General features: G+C 38.0%; 1 protein-coding gene across 1 annotated transcript; it reads left to right on the forward strand.

Moving 5' to 3' along the window:
* Positions 1-922: 922 nt before the first annotated feature.
* On the forward strand, positions 923-14,041 carry HSD17B11 (hydroxysteroid 17-beta dehydrogenase 11; the record flags this gene model as incomplete). The annotated part of the gene is made up of 4 exons (XM_004390150.3): positions 923-1,305; positions 8,781-8,888; positions 12,642-12,773; positions 13,935-14,041. Coding segments are annotated over exons 1-4 (557 nt in total), but the record flags the coding sequence as incomplete, so codon positions are not given.
* Between the last annotated feature and the right edge of the window lie 1,827 nt (positions 14,042-15,868).

Below are 15,868 nucleotides of genomic sequence, written 5' to 3' on the forward strand. Positions count from 1 at the left end.
ATTTATATTTTCCAGATAAAGCTGTTAATTTTTTAGCATCTTTATGGCTGAAGGTAGATTTGCAATTTGGGGCCCAGGCCGCCTGAGGTTATAATAATCTCCTTCTAAAAAAAAATGGAAGGTAGAAGAAGATTTGCCTGGAGTTACATTTCAACATTTCAAAACCATGACTGCCAGGTCCATGATTGACATACTTTCCAAATACATAGGCTACTAAACCAAAAATTACATACATCATCTTTAGGCCAAGTGACATTCTTTCCATTTTATTATTCATCCTGGAGGCAGTGATTTATTAGCCCTTACAAATGGCTAGGAGTTCACATGGAGAAAGACAAATTACTTTAAAAAAAATTACTAAAATATAATCCATGTTTTCCCACAAATTCTAGTAAGTTTTTTTTTAATTAGTGAAAAATGTTTATCCAAATATACTGCTCTTGCTTCTGGAAGCAATTCTCTTTAATATGATCAGATTTGTCTGGTGGCTTGGCTGTAGCTGTCCTAGAAAGGACAAAATATCCTGTCCTGAAATTGTGCTTAATTCAAATTAAAAATGTAGCGCGATTTATCAGCAGGGAGCAGAACAGTTGGTCTCCTCAGGATGTTTAAAAGACAGGAAACAGCATTTGTATCCTTTATCTAGAGATAAGCAACCGTCAAATTTCAAAAAAGCATCTGGACTGGGGCACTCAGTTATCCTTGTAAGAAACAGGAATTTATCAAATTTAGGAAAATAAATGTGCAATTAACCTTCTACGGTCGGTTCACAAGACCGGGCGAAAAGTGGATAAAAGGCTGTCTTGGCCGCAAACATCGTTAAGGCTTAGCAAAAGAGAACTAGGAAGTTTTGCCTGATGTGGACTTTGTCCCTCCCAGATTTCTGAGCTAGCGAGCAATCGCTAACTCTGTATCCCGAGCCAATTGCAGAAGACCTAACAAAGCCCAGACCAGCGAAAGGAACGATTTCTTAGTTGTTGGTTTCTCTTTAACAGAGAGCCTTTCCTTGCCCTTGGCGTTTACTTGGGATTTTTGAACCGAACCACCCCCAAAGGCTAAACGGCAGCACACCAAAAGCTCACAGCAGCAAACAGGATGAAATTCTTATTAGGCTGCCTTCTGCTTCTACCCTTACTCATCATCTTCATTTTAGAATCTTTTGTGAAGCTTTTTATTCCTAAGAAGAGGAAATCAGTCGCCGGAGAAATCGTACTGATTACTGGAGCTGGACATGGAATTGGGAGAGTGACTGCCTATGAATTTGCCAAACTTAAAAGCAAACTGGTTCTATGGGATATAAATAAGGTAATAGTGCTTACTTTGTTTTACTTTCTGATACCTTTAATCTGTGGACATTTCCACATTTTGCAAGAAATAACCCTTTACAGCATCTCTGTAAAGTATGTAGAAAAATATGACTATTTTCGTTACAGATGGGGAGAATATGAATTAGTTAATGTGTTTATGATCAATGATGAACGGACCTAGAGGGTGTAAACTTCCCAGTTACTGTCCATTTGTAATTTGACATTGTAAAGTCATCCTCACTTTTGCACTGAAAATAATTTGTAATCTCCTCCTGAACCTGATTTCACTGATCCCTCTATCTTAATTATATGGGAAAAGTTTTAGCTGGTATAGTAAAAGAGTAAGAGGCTTGGACCTATTAAAAAGTCCTGCAGTTATTGATGTAAGTGGATTTAAAAGATTATGCCTAACAGAAAGCAACATCATACTCCCGTAGTACCTGCCAAGAGTAATTTTTTTAAATCATCTTTCAGTAAGAACATAAAAAAAAGATCTCTAATGTAATTTTTTTATCCAGGACAGGTGTAGGCTTAGGGGAAAAGGGGCCAGGTGTTCTTACCAGGTACATATCCAGCTGTAGATGTATAAAGAGTTTCTGGAAAGCACCTGGTGGTCCGAAGCACCACCCATTACATACTAGTCGACCTCCAGTACTGTAAACAAGAATTCAGTTCAGAGGGTGTGAAGTTAGATGAGAGCTTACCTGTGAGTACGTGACTGAGACAAAAAAAAAAAAAAAACAAAAAAAAAACCAAACCGGTTGCCATCGAGTTGATTCCTACTCATAGCAACCCTATAGGACAGTGTAGGACTGCCCCGTAAGGTTGCTAATGAGCAGCTGGTGGATTCGAACTGCCAACCTTTTGGTTAGCAGCCAAACTCTTAACCGCCACACCACCAGGGCTCCTGTGACTGAGATACCAATCGATAAATATTTAATGAGTATCTATACTGTAGGTGTGAGGGTCACAGTGGCAAGACAAGATAGACAAGGTCCCTGTCCTCAGTCTACTAGGGAAAATAGATATTAAAGAATTATGCATGCAGCAAAAGATACAGGGGCTATGGGAACATGGTAAGGGGGCCCAACCTAGTACAGCATGGTCAAGGTGATGGGGGTCTGGCATGGTGGTGGGATCAGGTAAATCTGTGCTCTCCATTTCTTCATTGGGCAGCTCAACTTCCCAAAGCTTCAGGTTCCTTTTCTGCAAAAGAATAAAATAACAGTGCTAAGTATGCTTAAATGACCAAACACCTGTTTGACATAGTTTACTGATCTAGCGGACTTGAAACAGCTGCTGTCGGAAAAAGTGGGACTTGAGTCTTCCAGCTTTGTAACGGTTGTAAAAGAATTGGAATTTTTAACTTGTTTGACTGGTAATTGAACATAGATATAGACAGAACTTAGTTATTATAAATCACTTTTCACTCTTTGGGATGTTTGTATTTGAAACTTAATAAAACTTACTATGCAAAAAAAATAACGGTACCTTCTTCAGAGGGCTGGGAGGTTTATATGAGATAGTGCACATAAAGATAATACATTGTCTGGTATACAGTAGACAATAGTGTGTTAGTTATTATTCCTTGACAAAGTGCAGTTTAAACTAACATTTGAAGATGAGTAAGAGTTTGGTAGGTTGATGACTAGCAATGCCCAGTGCTGGTTTGTACAAAATTCTCACTGATCTGGAGTGAAATGCATTTATCCAACAAATATTGGGGTATCTGCTACCCGGCAAGCACTGTTCTGATATAGAAATGAGCATACAAAACCCACTGCCCTCGAGTCGATTCTGACTCATAAGCAAGTGAGGAAAGAAAACATGAGCCTCTTGAATTAAGGACGATCAACAAATAAGATACACTGTATAACTGTATAAGTAAAATATGACTTTGCTGGATAGTGTTACATATAGGGAAAAAACAGAACTGGAAAGGAGATAGGGACTTGGTATGGGGGAGTGGGTAGAAGGGAGGTGTTGATCTTACGCAAGGCCTCACTGAGATAGAGATCCTTGTGTCAAGATCAGAAGACGCTAAGGACATCATGAGCTCTCTGTGCAGAAACCAGCACACGCAAAGCTCTGATATGGGAGAGGCCCTGTCACAGAGTGAGGGAAGGGAGAGAAGTACAGTAAAACCTGAGAAAGCCATAACCTGAGTAAGGTGGAAACCTGTCAGAGAAGGAAACCTCAAATATTTTCCACTAATAGAGAGTGATAGAAAAGTGTCTTACCACTGCACCGTCAAAGGTGGAAAACTTTCGAGAGCCAGATAAGCAAGGCAGTCCCGTCCAGTTCCGACTTTCACAGGTTTCACTATATAAGAAAGGTCTAGATCAGTCCTGTCCAGTACAATAGAAGATTGTAGGCATTAGCCACACGGAACATTTTTATATTGACTACATGTTGCGATGACAATATTTTGGGTATATTGGGTTAAATAAAATATATTATTAAATTTTGTTTTTTAAATGTAGCTAATAGAAAAAGAAAAAAAATTATACACGGCTCCCATTATATTTCAATGGCATAGTGGGATAGCACTGGTCCAGAGGTCGGGGCTCCATATCAGAGAGGTTCCTGTAGGCCATTGTAAATGTAGGCTTTTACCCAAGAAGCCAGTGGAGGGATGTGAACAAATTTATATTAAAGAGGACCCTCTGGCTGCTGTTTTCAGGACAGATTGAAGGGGTGGGGGGAGATCTAGGGGCAGGAAACAAGGGTAGAAACAGGGAGAGCAGTTCGGATACTAATGTGATAATCCAGGCGAGAGAGAGCGGTGGCTTGGTTGACCATGTAGAGGAGGTGAGAAGTAGTCAGAAAATTAAAGACAACAAATTAAGTGAAGTTTAATTAGTTTATGAGTTGGAATTGACTCCAAGGCACACAATGACAAATTAGTTTAATTTAAATAATCTACCGTTTCTTTTGAGATATGGCGTTCCTACTTTTTTGTGGGTAAGATACATTTTTTTTATGAAATTGCAATGACAGTACCTGATAGTTGCTTTGTTACTTTTTAACGTCCTTATCTGGCAAAATAAAATGTTGGCAATACTAGTTCAGTATACACACCCCACTCTTATTTTTCCTGAAATTTTACAGTTTTAAATTTCAAAGTCAGAACTTCTAAACCTGGCTAGAGAACGAACGGGTAATGGGAATTTCAAGCAGTCCAGGTAAGAGAAACTAAAAATGTAAAACTCTTGGGCTGGTGGATATGTGGAGACAAAGTAAAAAAGTGGAGTGGATTTCAAGATTGTTGTGGGATCAATCTGGAGTGGTAGGGAGGGGCCAGAGCGAAGTTTTTTCACCTAAGGTACAAAGACAAATTGTTCCCAAAGATAATTTCTCAAATTAACATAAACTGTGAGAAAGGATAGCATGTCTAGAAAAAATGGGAAAGTGTATCAATCTCAGGATGTCAGGAACTGACATTTTCAAATCCACTGTTAAGTCTACAAAAAAAAGGAATGTTATTTAGGGAGGAATTACTGGTGACTTCTTTGTTGCTGTACTAAAATCGAAGGAATGCCATGAATTATTCATTCTCGTTTACACAGATAATCTGTCACTCCCTGACTATGCTCACCCTCCGTGGCCTGGTTAGATTAGTTTGGGAAGATAAATTTATAGTACGTGCTGAGTACAGAGTATATGCTTAAAGACTGTTTATTGAATGAAAAAGTAAGTTTATGAATAATAATTGAAAAAACTAATGGGAAGAATCAGAAAAACATTTAAATTCCTAATAATTTTGGTAATCTGTGAAAAAGCTTTAGTTGTGGGATTATGTGGCAAAAAATGATCAGGTAAAGACTAAAGAAGAGCCCAGGATTAAGATTTGAGAACTGAATCCAACACTTTTAAGAAAAAAGTTACCAAGGTAAGTTCTAAGGAATGATTCCTAAGTAATTCCACTGTGCTGAGAAAAAATTTAAAGGAGAAATCCATTCTCCCTTAAAGGTCTGCTTACTTTTTTTTATTTCTTACAAGATAAATACAATGTCTGTCTGAAATTTTTACTGGAGGAATTTAGAACTCAAATTTGTTGCACCATTCCAAAGGTGTGGCAAGCAGAGCTTGGACCTAAGTGAGATGGGCCGAGGAAATGGGGTGTAAAAGTCAGACAACAAATGTGAAAAGACACCTTTGCCTCCACCCTCAGTTCACTGGTAGCTGTAGGAAACCAACCAAATCTCTGAAAACAGAATGAATGGAAAATGGTTTTTATTGTAAAAGTCATTCTAAATAAGAATGGAATTTTACATAAAGAGAAGAGCCAAAGAGTCAATGTGATAAACCTTTAAAGTGGAGTGTTAAAAACTTGCCAGTTAGGTACAGCGAGAAGGGCATAAGGTTCATATGAGACGTTTTGATGTTCCTGGGGAATAGTGTTCTTCCTCAGAGTTTAAGGAGATTTCAGTAAAGTAAAAACACCCCATTTCCTTTTACTACCGTAACAAGCTCATTACACAAACCACCAATTCGTTTCATAGTTGTCCATAGTTGTTTTTTCTGCAGCATTGATCACTGTTTACTAGCAAATTTGTACACTGGTGTTCTGATTGACTATCCTTTCTGGGGTAAATGTAATATGTTCTCCCACAGCCTGGCCTCTTGTGCATTAGCTGACAATAATTTCTGGGCCTGCAAAGCTCACAGATTAGACCTCGATCAAAGATATTCTGTGAGACATTCCCTTAAAATAAAAAGCTACAAAATTGGTCACAAGCAAACAAACAAAAATAAAAACACTACAACAACAAAAAAAAGCCTTGTGGTATGATCCTGAATTGGAGGTGACTCAAAATCAATGTCCCAAAGGCTCATCACCCTTTCCCTAATTCTCTTCTTGAAATCTCTATGTCAGATACTGCGGCACCATCTTCCCAATTCCAGAAACCATACTCACCGCAGTCCAGTCTATCCGACCCAGAGTAACCCTGTAGGACAGAGTAGAACTGCCCAGTAGGGTTTGCAAGGCTGTGATCTTTACAGAAGCAGACTGCCACATCTTTCTTCCTCAGAGAGGCTGGTAAGTTTGAACTGCTGACCTTTCGGTTAGCAGCTGAGTGCTTAACCACTGTGCCACCAGGTCTCCTCTCTTGCCAGTGAAAACCAAATGAAAACCAAATCCATTGCTGTTGAATCAGCAATCTTAGCTCCTCTCCCTCCATCCTCAGACAGTCTCCAAGTCCTGCTGATTTTGGCTCTTAAAACATTTTTTAAATAATATTTTATTGTGTTTTAGGTGAAAGTTTACACAGAAAGTTAGGTTTCCCTTGAACAATTTTTATACAAATTGTGCTGTGACATTGGTTACAAATTTTATAACATGTCAGCATTCTAATTATTTCCATTCTGTTCTGTTTCCATTGATCTAGCTTCCCTTCCCCTTCTTGTCTTCTCATCTTTGCTTTTGGGTAACTGTTGACTGTTTGGTCTCATATAGTTAATTGTTTAAGGAAGCACATTACTCACGGGTGATATTGTTTGTTTTATAAGCCAACCTATTATTTGGCTGAAAGGTGACCTGCAGAAATAGCTTCAGTTCCATATGCAAGTGGTATCTTGGGGCAATAGTCTCGGGGATTTCTCTAGTGTCTATTTGGTTCAGTAGGTCTGGTCTTTTTGAGTTTTGTTCTACATTTTTCTGTCACTATATCCGGTATCTTCTATTGTGCCTGGTTAGAACAGTCGGCAGCCTGGCACCATCTAGTTCTTCTAGTCTCAGGTTTGAAGAGGTTGTGGTGTATGTGGGCTATTACCATATTTTTACAAAAATAATGCACACCTTCTATGTTAATAATCAGCTGTGCAACCCTACCCTTAATCAGTGTGATTTTTCCATCATCATTAACCCCCCTTCCCTTTCCCTCCAGCCCGTTAACCACTAATAAACTTTGATCTCTATAATTTACCTTTTCTTGTCTTTTTATATAAGTGAAGTCATACAATATTTGTCCTTTTGTGATTGACTTACTTCACTCAGCATCATGTCTGCAAGCTCGATCCATATTATAGCGACGGTAATCGGGACAGCAAAGACAGTAACCAACTGCACAACTCTTACAGAGAAGTGGGGCCAGGAGGGTCACTCTGAGGAGTCGACACCCACTTCAGTCCCAGGAGTTTATTTTATAGTCAATACAGCAATCAATAAGGCAATTAACAAAACAATGAGCTTTGAGTACGGGCAAGGAAGAAGGAATTCAGGTAAACAAGTCAATCAGTAAAGGGACAATAGGTTTGGGAAAACACATCTGGACAAGTCTCGACATGTTGGAGACAAGTGTCAACATGCTGTGCAGCACAGAGGCCTGTGGGGGCTGCAGTTGTCAATAGTGCAGCCGTGTTTAAATGGCATATATCCCCACAGCCCATTTTGCTTGGGTGGATAAAACTTAATATGACTTTGCTGTTCTTAGATTCTGTCGAGTCGATTTCAACTCATAACTACACCATGTGATAGAGTAGAACTGCCCATAGGGTCTTCTTGCCTGTAATCTTTAGTAAAACAGATTGCTCCTGTGGAGCTGTTGGTTGGGTTCGAACCGCCAACCTTTCAGTTAGCAGCAGAGCGCTTAACTGAGGCACCACTGACATCTAATACCTTTAATGTGGACTCCTGCTTGCTTTGAGCTTACTGATTCAGCAACACTGACCTCCTATTGGTTCCTCGCAGGACCATTCTCTTGTCCATCTCTGTGCTTACACTCTGCCTGGCATGTCCTTTCCCCTGCTACCTGGCTGTTTTACTCACCCTAAAGACCCAACTCATGCGCTGCATGTCCCTCTGTGTTCCCATAACTGTCTATATATAGCTCTATTATTATACTTACCACAATGTATTAAGATAAAGTATCTGAAACTACCAATATTCAATCTTTTATTACCTACAACAATAAAAATTTAATATGGTCCAACCTAAATATTAAACTTAATTTGTGTTTGTTTCTACTAGTTGGTGAGATCTTTGTGGTCAGGACTGTGTTTCATTCATATTTGTGTCTATAAGGTCTTCTAAGCACAATGATTATGACCTACACATGATGTGCACTTTAAAATGTTGAAGGAATGAATGAGTGAATGAACTTAACTGATTACTTATTTTGCAGCCAGTCTATTGATGCCCATGAATAATTTTTAATGACATGGAAAAAAAGCTTAAGGTTATTTTTTTTTAAGCCTGATATGGAATGCACACACATACATTCGTTCACAAAATGTGTAAAACTCGTAAAACTAGTACTTTAAGATTTTCTAAAAACTGCTTTGAATTAATTTAGTATCAGATTAGAAAAGCTAGTCAAAGTACTGTGAGCAAAGTGTGTATAAAATGTGTGTCAGTTAAATTCTTGCTCAAGTTTAAAGAGTATGACTACACTTAATTATTTTTAGCTGTCTGATATAATATGCAAATGCCATTTATTTTGTTCTCTTCCCTCTTTTTGCTTTTCCTAGCATGGAATTGAGGAAACAGCTGCAGAATGCAGGAGACTGGGGGCCAAGACACATGCCTTTGTAGTAGACTGCAGTAACCGAGAAGAGATTCACAATGCTGCTAAGAAGGTGAAATTTATGTTTGGGTAGAATCATCATGCTAGCTGGGAGGGAATTTAGAGATGACCTGGTCGTTTCATGTTTTAGATAAGGTAACTGAGAAGTTTTGTGATTTGCCCAAGCTCAAGGTTATTGAGCCAGCTAGTGGGAGATCCAGACTAGAGCTTAGAATTGTGTTTTGGAATCTCTCAGGGAGCTTGTTAAAAATATACATTCTTGGGTTCCACTCCAGGAGGTCATGGGTGGGGTTGAGGAATCTGTATGTTTTGCAATCCAGCACTTCCACCTTGCCTGTCTGATTCTTTTTTATTTTGTTTATTGTTTTAGTGTAAATGAAGTTTACATTTCAAGTTAGTCTCCCATACAAAAATTTATACATACATTGTTATGTGACCCTAATTTGCTCTCCCCATACTGTGACAGCACACTCCTCCCTTCCACCCCTGATTCCCCATGTCCATTCAACCAGCTCCTAACCCTCTCTGCCTTCCCATCTCACCTCTGGACAGAAGCTGCCCATTTAGTCTCTTGTATCTACCTGAGCTAAGAGGGACACTCCTCACGAGTATCACTTTATGTCCCACAGTCCAGTCCAATCCCTGTCTGAAGAGTTGGCCTCAGAAATTGTTTTAGTTCTGGGCTGATAGAGAATCCAGGGGCGATGCTTTCTGGGGTTCCTCCAGTCTCAGTCTGGTCTTCTTACTAGAATTTGAGTTCTGCACACCACCTTTCTCCTGCTCCTTCAGGGACTCTGTTGTGTTCCCTGTTGGGGCGGTCATTGGTGGTAGCTGGGCACCATCTAGTTCTTCTGGTCTCAAGCTGATGAAGTCTCTGGTTTATATGGCCCTTTCTGTCTCTTGGGCCAATACTTTTCTTGTGTCTTTGGTGTTCTTCATTCTCCTTTACTCGCCTATCTGATTCTGATGCAAATAATCCTTGGAGGATACTTATAGAATCACTTATAAGTTCTTTCACATAAACAATGAATATTGGGAAGGAAGCTATTTATAAGAGTTGCGTTGGAAAGTTAAGATAAACCTCTTCTTCACTGGACTTTTTTAGTAGATAGATGTATTTTATAAAGTATTGTTTGCCTCTTCTATATACAGTTGAGATGGGAGATATATAATAGGGCTTTACTCTGAGTGTGTATTTACATGTACCCATTAAATAAATACCTTAATGGTAGGAAGATCATTGGGATTATGTGGGCAGGTTCTTTTAAATACACATTTCTGGACCCACCCCTGGATATTCTGATTCAGTATGGTGTAAAGATTCAGATTCAACCAGAATTGAGAATCTTTTTGTTAATGGAATTCTAGATTTTGGAATATTTCAAAAATATATTTTATTGTATTTTTGGTGAAAGTATACATAGCAAAACAGGTTCCCATTCAACAATTTTTACACGTTGTTCAGTGACATTGATTACAGTCTTCACTTTGCGTCAGCATTCTTATTTCCAGTCTAGTTTTTCCATTCCCATTAACTTCCTCTCACTGCCCCAACGTCTCATCCATGCTTTAGAGTAACTGTCGACCATTGGTCTCATATAGTTAATTTTTTAAAAGAGTGCAATATTTAAGGGTGACATTTTTTACTTTTAGAGTTAATCGGCTATTTAGTTAAAAGGTGACTTCAGAGGATAGTTTTGGTTCATGGTTTGAAGAGTATTTCAGGGCAATAGTCTTGGGGATTCCTTCAGTTTCATAGGTCCCAGTAAGCCTGAGTTCTTTGAGAATGTTGAAGTTATGTTCTACATTTTCCTCCCTTTCCATAAGGATCCATTTATTGTGGCCCTAACTAGGATGTTCTGTATTGTTAGCCAGGCACCATCTAGTTCTTCTGGTCTCAAGGTAGAGGAGGCTATGGATCATGGAGACAATTACCATATTTTTATGCAAGTAATGCATGCCTTCTACTTTTGTTTGCCAGCTGTGCCCTCCCCCCATGAGGTATGCTACTATGCCAATTTTTTTACATGTTGCTGTAAAAAAAAAAATTAGCAGAGTGTGCTTACCAAAATACCTCATGGGGGAGGGGGCAGTTGGCAAATAAATGTAGAAGGTGCGTGTTGTTTGAGTGAAAATATGGTAATCCTATAGGATTGACTCTGTCTCTGATTCTTGGGTTTCCTTCTTTCTCTTTTGCTGCAGACGAATAGAGACTAATAATCTGCAAAAATTCCAGCTCTGTCATTTACTAGCCATGTGACCTTGGGAAAGAAACTTAACCATTCTATGTTTCATGTTTCTCATCTGTAAAATTGGCATACTAAGTGGGCATACGTACTACTTCATAGAATTGTTGTGAGAATCTGTGGTCCTCCAATCTTATAAAAAGTTAAGCTTAAGTGTCAAGATCTATGAGCTTTCTTGTTTAAACATACTGCTAATTACATCAGAGTCTGGAAGATATAAAAATTGTTTTTAAAAAAATCACATTACCTGTAAGTCTTCCCTATTGAGTACAAATAGTCTACAATTCAGTGGATGCCCTCTGTTGGCTGTTGGCAGCTGACTTTGTTCTTTCGGTTATATTTTCTCAACTGAAATCATCTTACCTATGAGAGCTGCAATGACCTTTGAAGCTGGCCTTCAAACTTACATAAGTCCTTCCACAGAGCATTTTAATTTCTCAGATGTTCTTCCTTCTGAATTAATGCCAAAGTAGATTTAATTATCATGGGAAAAAAACAGATATACCACACATATGTATTTTTATATTATTTACCTCATATTTGTTTATCACATCATAGACATCTCAGAAGGTCAAGAAAAGCCATCAAACATGTTACTTGTAGACATGTATAAATGGACATGTAATAATGATATATAATATAATAGTAGTTTACTATGTTTGCCAGATACAGTGCTAGCCCCTTTGTATGTGTTATTTCATTTGTTCCCACAACAACTCACAAGGAAGCTGTACTATTAATTCTGTTTTCCAGAGGAAGAATTGAAGTTTTGAGAGGTTAAGTAGCTTGTTCAAGGCCCAACAGATAGATAGTGGCAGAGCCAGGACGCAACTCAAGGTTGACCATAGAGACTGCACTCTTCACCCCTAAGCCTGCTGCCACCTGATGGAGAAAGGTTAGTTAGCAATAGAATGGAGTGCCCATGAAAATAAAAGAATGGAAATAAAGAAATAGATGCGGCCAACTTAACAGCATAATCAAATTTACATAATTCTTAATACAAAAAACAAAAACAAAAACACTCGTTGCTGTCAAGTCGATTCCAACTTATAGTGACCCTATAGGACAGAGTAGAACTGCTACATAGGATTTCCAAGGCTGTAGAACTTTACGGAAGTAGACTGCCACCATCTTTCTCCTGTGGAGCGGCTAATGAGTTGGAACCTCTGACCTTTTGATTACAATTGCCAGTTAATTTGTTAAAACTTTTTTATTTTTTGCTTAGCTTTTGAAGTGGTATTTAAAAATAAATGCAGCTTATTTGTCACTGGTTATGTTTCCATTAAGCAAGTATCTCTTGGGCTATAATCAATAGAGCAAAATCAAAAGACTAAATTGCAACACCCAATTTCTACTTAGTAGACTTACTGGCAGAGCTGTTTTGCATCTGAGTACCTAAAATAAAAATAAAAGTTTTTTTCATGTGTGCATATAGATTACAAAACTACACATTTTCCACATCTGGTAGAAAAACCCATATTCTGTTAATAACCATTGCATGCAAACCTACCTTTGTATTTCTTAATGATATGTATATTTTTCTGATTTTATTTTTAAAGGTGAAGGCAGAAATTGGAGATGTGAGTATTTTAGTAAATAATGCTGGTGCAGTATACACAGCAGATTTGATGTCTACACAAGAGCCTCAGATTGAAAAGACTTTTGAGGTTAATGTACTTGCCCATTTCTGGGTAAGTATAATTTCTTTTATAAAAACATTCCCTTTTGAATAACCTGAAGATTATGTTTAAAGTGGAGCTTTCAGCAGATATAAGGAAGTATCAAGTAAATACTAAAGTTTCTCCAGGTGCCAGGGATAACATTATACAAAGTGATCATTTTTTGTTCCATGACCTATCCTAGTCCATTTATTCTTCCTCCTCATCAAATAATAATAATACTAATAGTAAACTTCAGCTGCCATGTGTGTTTTAATTCTAAGTTAGGTTCTCACATCTCTTTGTGATCCTGTTTAGAGATAAAGGAAAAGATTAAGGACCTTCTGAGTCATCTGTGATTCTATAAAAGGTGAACACAGTTTGCTTTCAGATTCGCATGAGAGCAACACTCATGCTGTTTCCTGGTCCCAAAACTGCAGACTGTTACGAATCTCGCCATTCAAGGTCTTGAATAGTGTGTGTGTGTGTGTTTCTGAAAAGTCGGAATATTGCTGCAAAGGCCAGTTCCTAAAAGGTCCCTTAAAGTTTTCTTGGATATGAGTTTAGGCTGAACAATCTAAAAGAAGATTTGGGTTGGTGAAAACACAGTTTTATTTTATGTTAACATTTCCAAGTCATTGACATCTGTCTTTGCACTTTTATGACGTGTTTCCCCTTCCTTATGCCTCTGTTAAAATATAAGATATCTGAGAGTAGGAACCTTGTCCGATTTGTTTCTGCATCCCCAGTACATAGTTGGTGCTCAATAAAACTGTGCTCAGGGACCACTGGAGGATTGCTGGTTGCTTCAGTGTTTTGATGACATAATTGTTTAGCGATTTCACATCACATGTAAATTCTTTTGATAATTCTAGATTATTACCCCATTCAGTACATGAGATGATAGAAGATACTGATGACCGGAGGTGAAGGATCGGGGGACATGAGAAGTTAGCCAGATTTAAATGAGATGGATTCTCCAAGCTTTTCGTATTCATTTCTGTATTAGTTTTTCTAATCTGGGCATCCTATCCAGTTGCCTTATGTTGCATATTTTGTCAGTTAACCTAAGTTTTTCATTTAGACCATGAACAACATTACCAAAAATATACCTTTGTTTCAAAGTATTCCCAATTAGTCTGTGAACCAGAGATAACAGTATTTTTTTTTTCTTTTAATAAAAACTGTTTCTAGACTACAAAGGCATTTCTTCCAGCAATGATGAAGAATAATCATGGTCATATTGTCATGGTGGCTTCTATGGGCGGACATACTGTGGCCCCCTTCTTACTGACTTATTGGTATGTGAACACGTTTCTTTCATTGGTTCCTATGCTTAATTTGTATGTGATTTCTTACTCTGTCTAATTAGGACTACCTTTAATGAAGTGGATTTGAAGCAGGGCTCCATATGTAGTTATAGATATGCGATAAATATGTAGACATAGGCATGAATGGGTAAGTGGTTTTTATATAAGATATAGCTTGCATTTTAAAAGTTTGCAAGGATATATACCAAACTGCTTATTCTTAGGTAATTAGAAAGACAAGTGATTTTTTATTTTGTTCTTTTTGTTCATCTATAATTTTTTTCTTTTTTTCTTTGAACATACATTTGTCTTCTAATTAAAAGGTTTAAAAATCAATATAGACTTGGATTGAATTTTCAAAAAAACATGTACTAACTAGAAAAGTAGTCACAGAACAGACATACAGTGCCAAATTGTATATTGTCTCTAAGTTGTCCAGTTTAAGTTAGGAAATTAGCCTCAGGCATCGAAGGCTAACAATTTGGCATTTTTTCCACTTCCATGAAAAAAGATAGTTGCAGGTACTATAGCTAGGCTACTACAGGACATTCCACTTCCTTTATCTTACCTTTTGTCTCTACCAGACATTGAGGTAAACAAAAAGGATCAAAAAATCCAAAGGGCTTTTACTACAGGAGTAGCGCTTGGCTGCTAACTTGAAAGGTCTGTGGTTTGAACCCACCCGCTACTCTGCAGGAGAAAGATGTGGCACTCTGTTTCCATAAAGATTTACAGCATTGGAAACCCTATAGGGGCAATTCTACTCTGTCCTATCGGGTTGCTATGAGTTGGAATTGACTTGATGGCAATGGGTTTTGATTTGCTGTAGTAAATACAGTAGCTCTTTTAGTTCTGATTTGATTGTACTCCACCGAGCATAGCAGTACAAATCAAAAAAGAATGAAGTGACCCAATCTGCTTTGTGTAAGAAACAAATTTATTTTGGTGAATAGGGATGGTGTTTTCAGCAGAATGAAAGGTTCTTGTTAAATACTGTCAAAGCAGGAATGACACACACTTGTGCAGGTTGTGCAGGGTGGTTGGTGGGTAGAACCATTGACCTTTTGTTTAGCAGCTGAGTACTTTAACCACTGTACCACCAAGGCTCCTTCTACATTCTAGATGTAGTATTTGCATGCAAGTTCTTTTAGATTTGAATGATTTTTCCAGCAGATGCTAGTAAAGTAGCTTGAGAAGAAAAAACAAAAATCCATTGCCTTGGAGTCGATTCCAGCTCATAGCAACCCTATGTGTATAGAGTAGAACTGCACTCCATAAGGTTTTCAAGGCTGTGACCTTTTGAAAGCAGATCACCAGGCCTTTCTTCTGAGGTGCTCTAGGTGGGTTCAAACCACCAACCTTTTGGTTAATAGTAGAGAGCTTAACTCTTTGCACCACCCAGGGACTCTAGCTTAAGAGGGGTGCTGGCTTTTTCTAATTCACACAAACGTATCATTTGGACTAACAGGCAGGACTCCAACCACATAACTACTTGTACTTTTCCAGCTTTGGAATTGATCCACAGTTGCTTGCCTTTGCAGAATGCCTACTTAGAGTCTATAATCCTTATTAACCACAATTACTTTCAATACAGTTGACTCTTTGGTTTTTGCTCAGCAAATGATCAATGGTAGAACTTTTGCAGAGATATGCCGAAGACTTCTCCCAGCAAAATGCAAGGTTTATCAGTTATTGTTAAAAAGTAGACAGTTAAACTGAGTCACTGCTTTTTTAAAATAAACTATTAATTGAAGTACAACATACATTTATAAAAATGCACAAATCATAATCGTACAACTCAATGAGTTACTGCAAAGT

This window comes from Trichechus manatus, unplaced genomic scaffold (genome assembly GCF_000243295.1).
Source record: "Trichechus manatus latirostris isolate Lorelei unplaced genomic scaffold, TriManLat1.0 scaffold00286, whole genome shotgun sequence".
Classification (NCBI taxonomy): domain Eukaryota; kingdom Metazoa; phylum Chordata; class Mammalia; order Sirenia; family Trichechidae; genus Trichechus; species Trichechus manatus.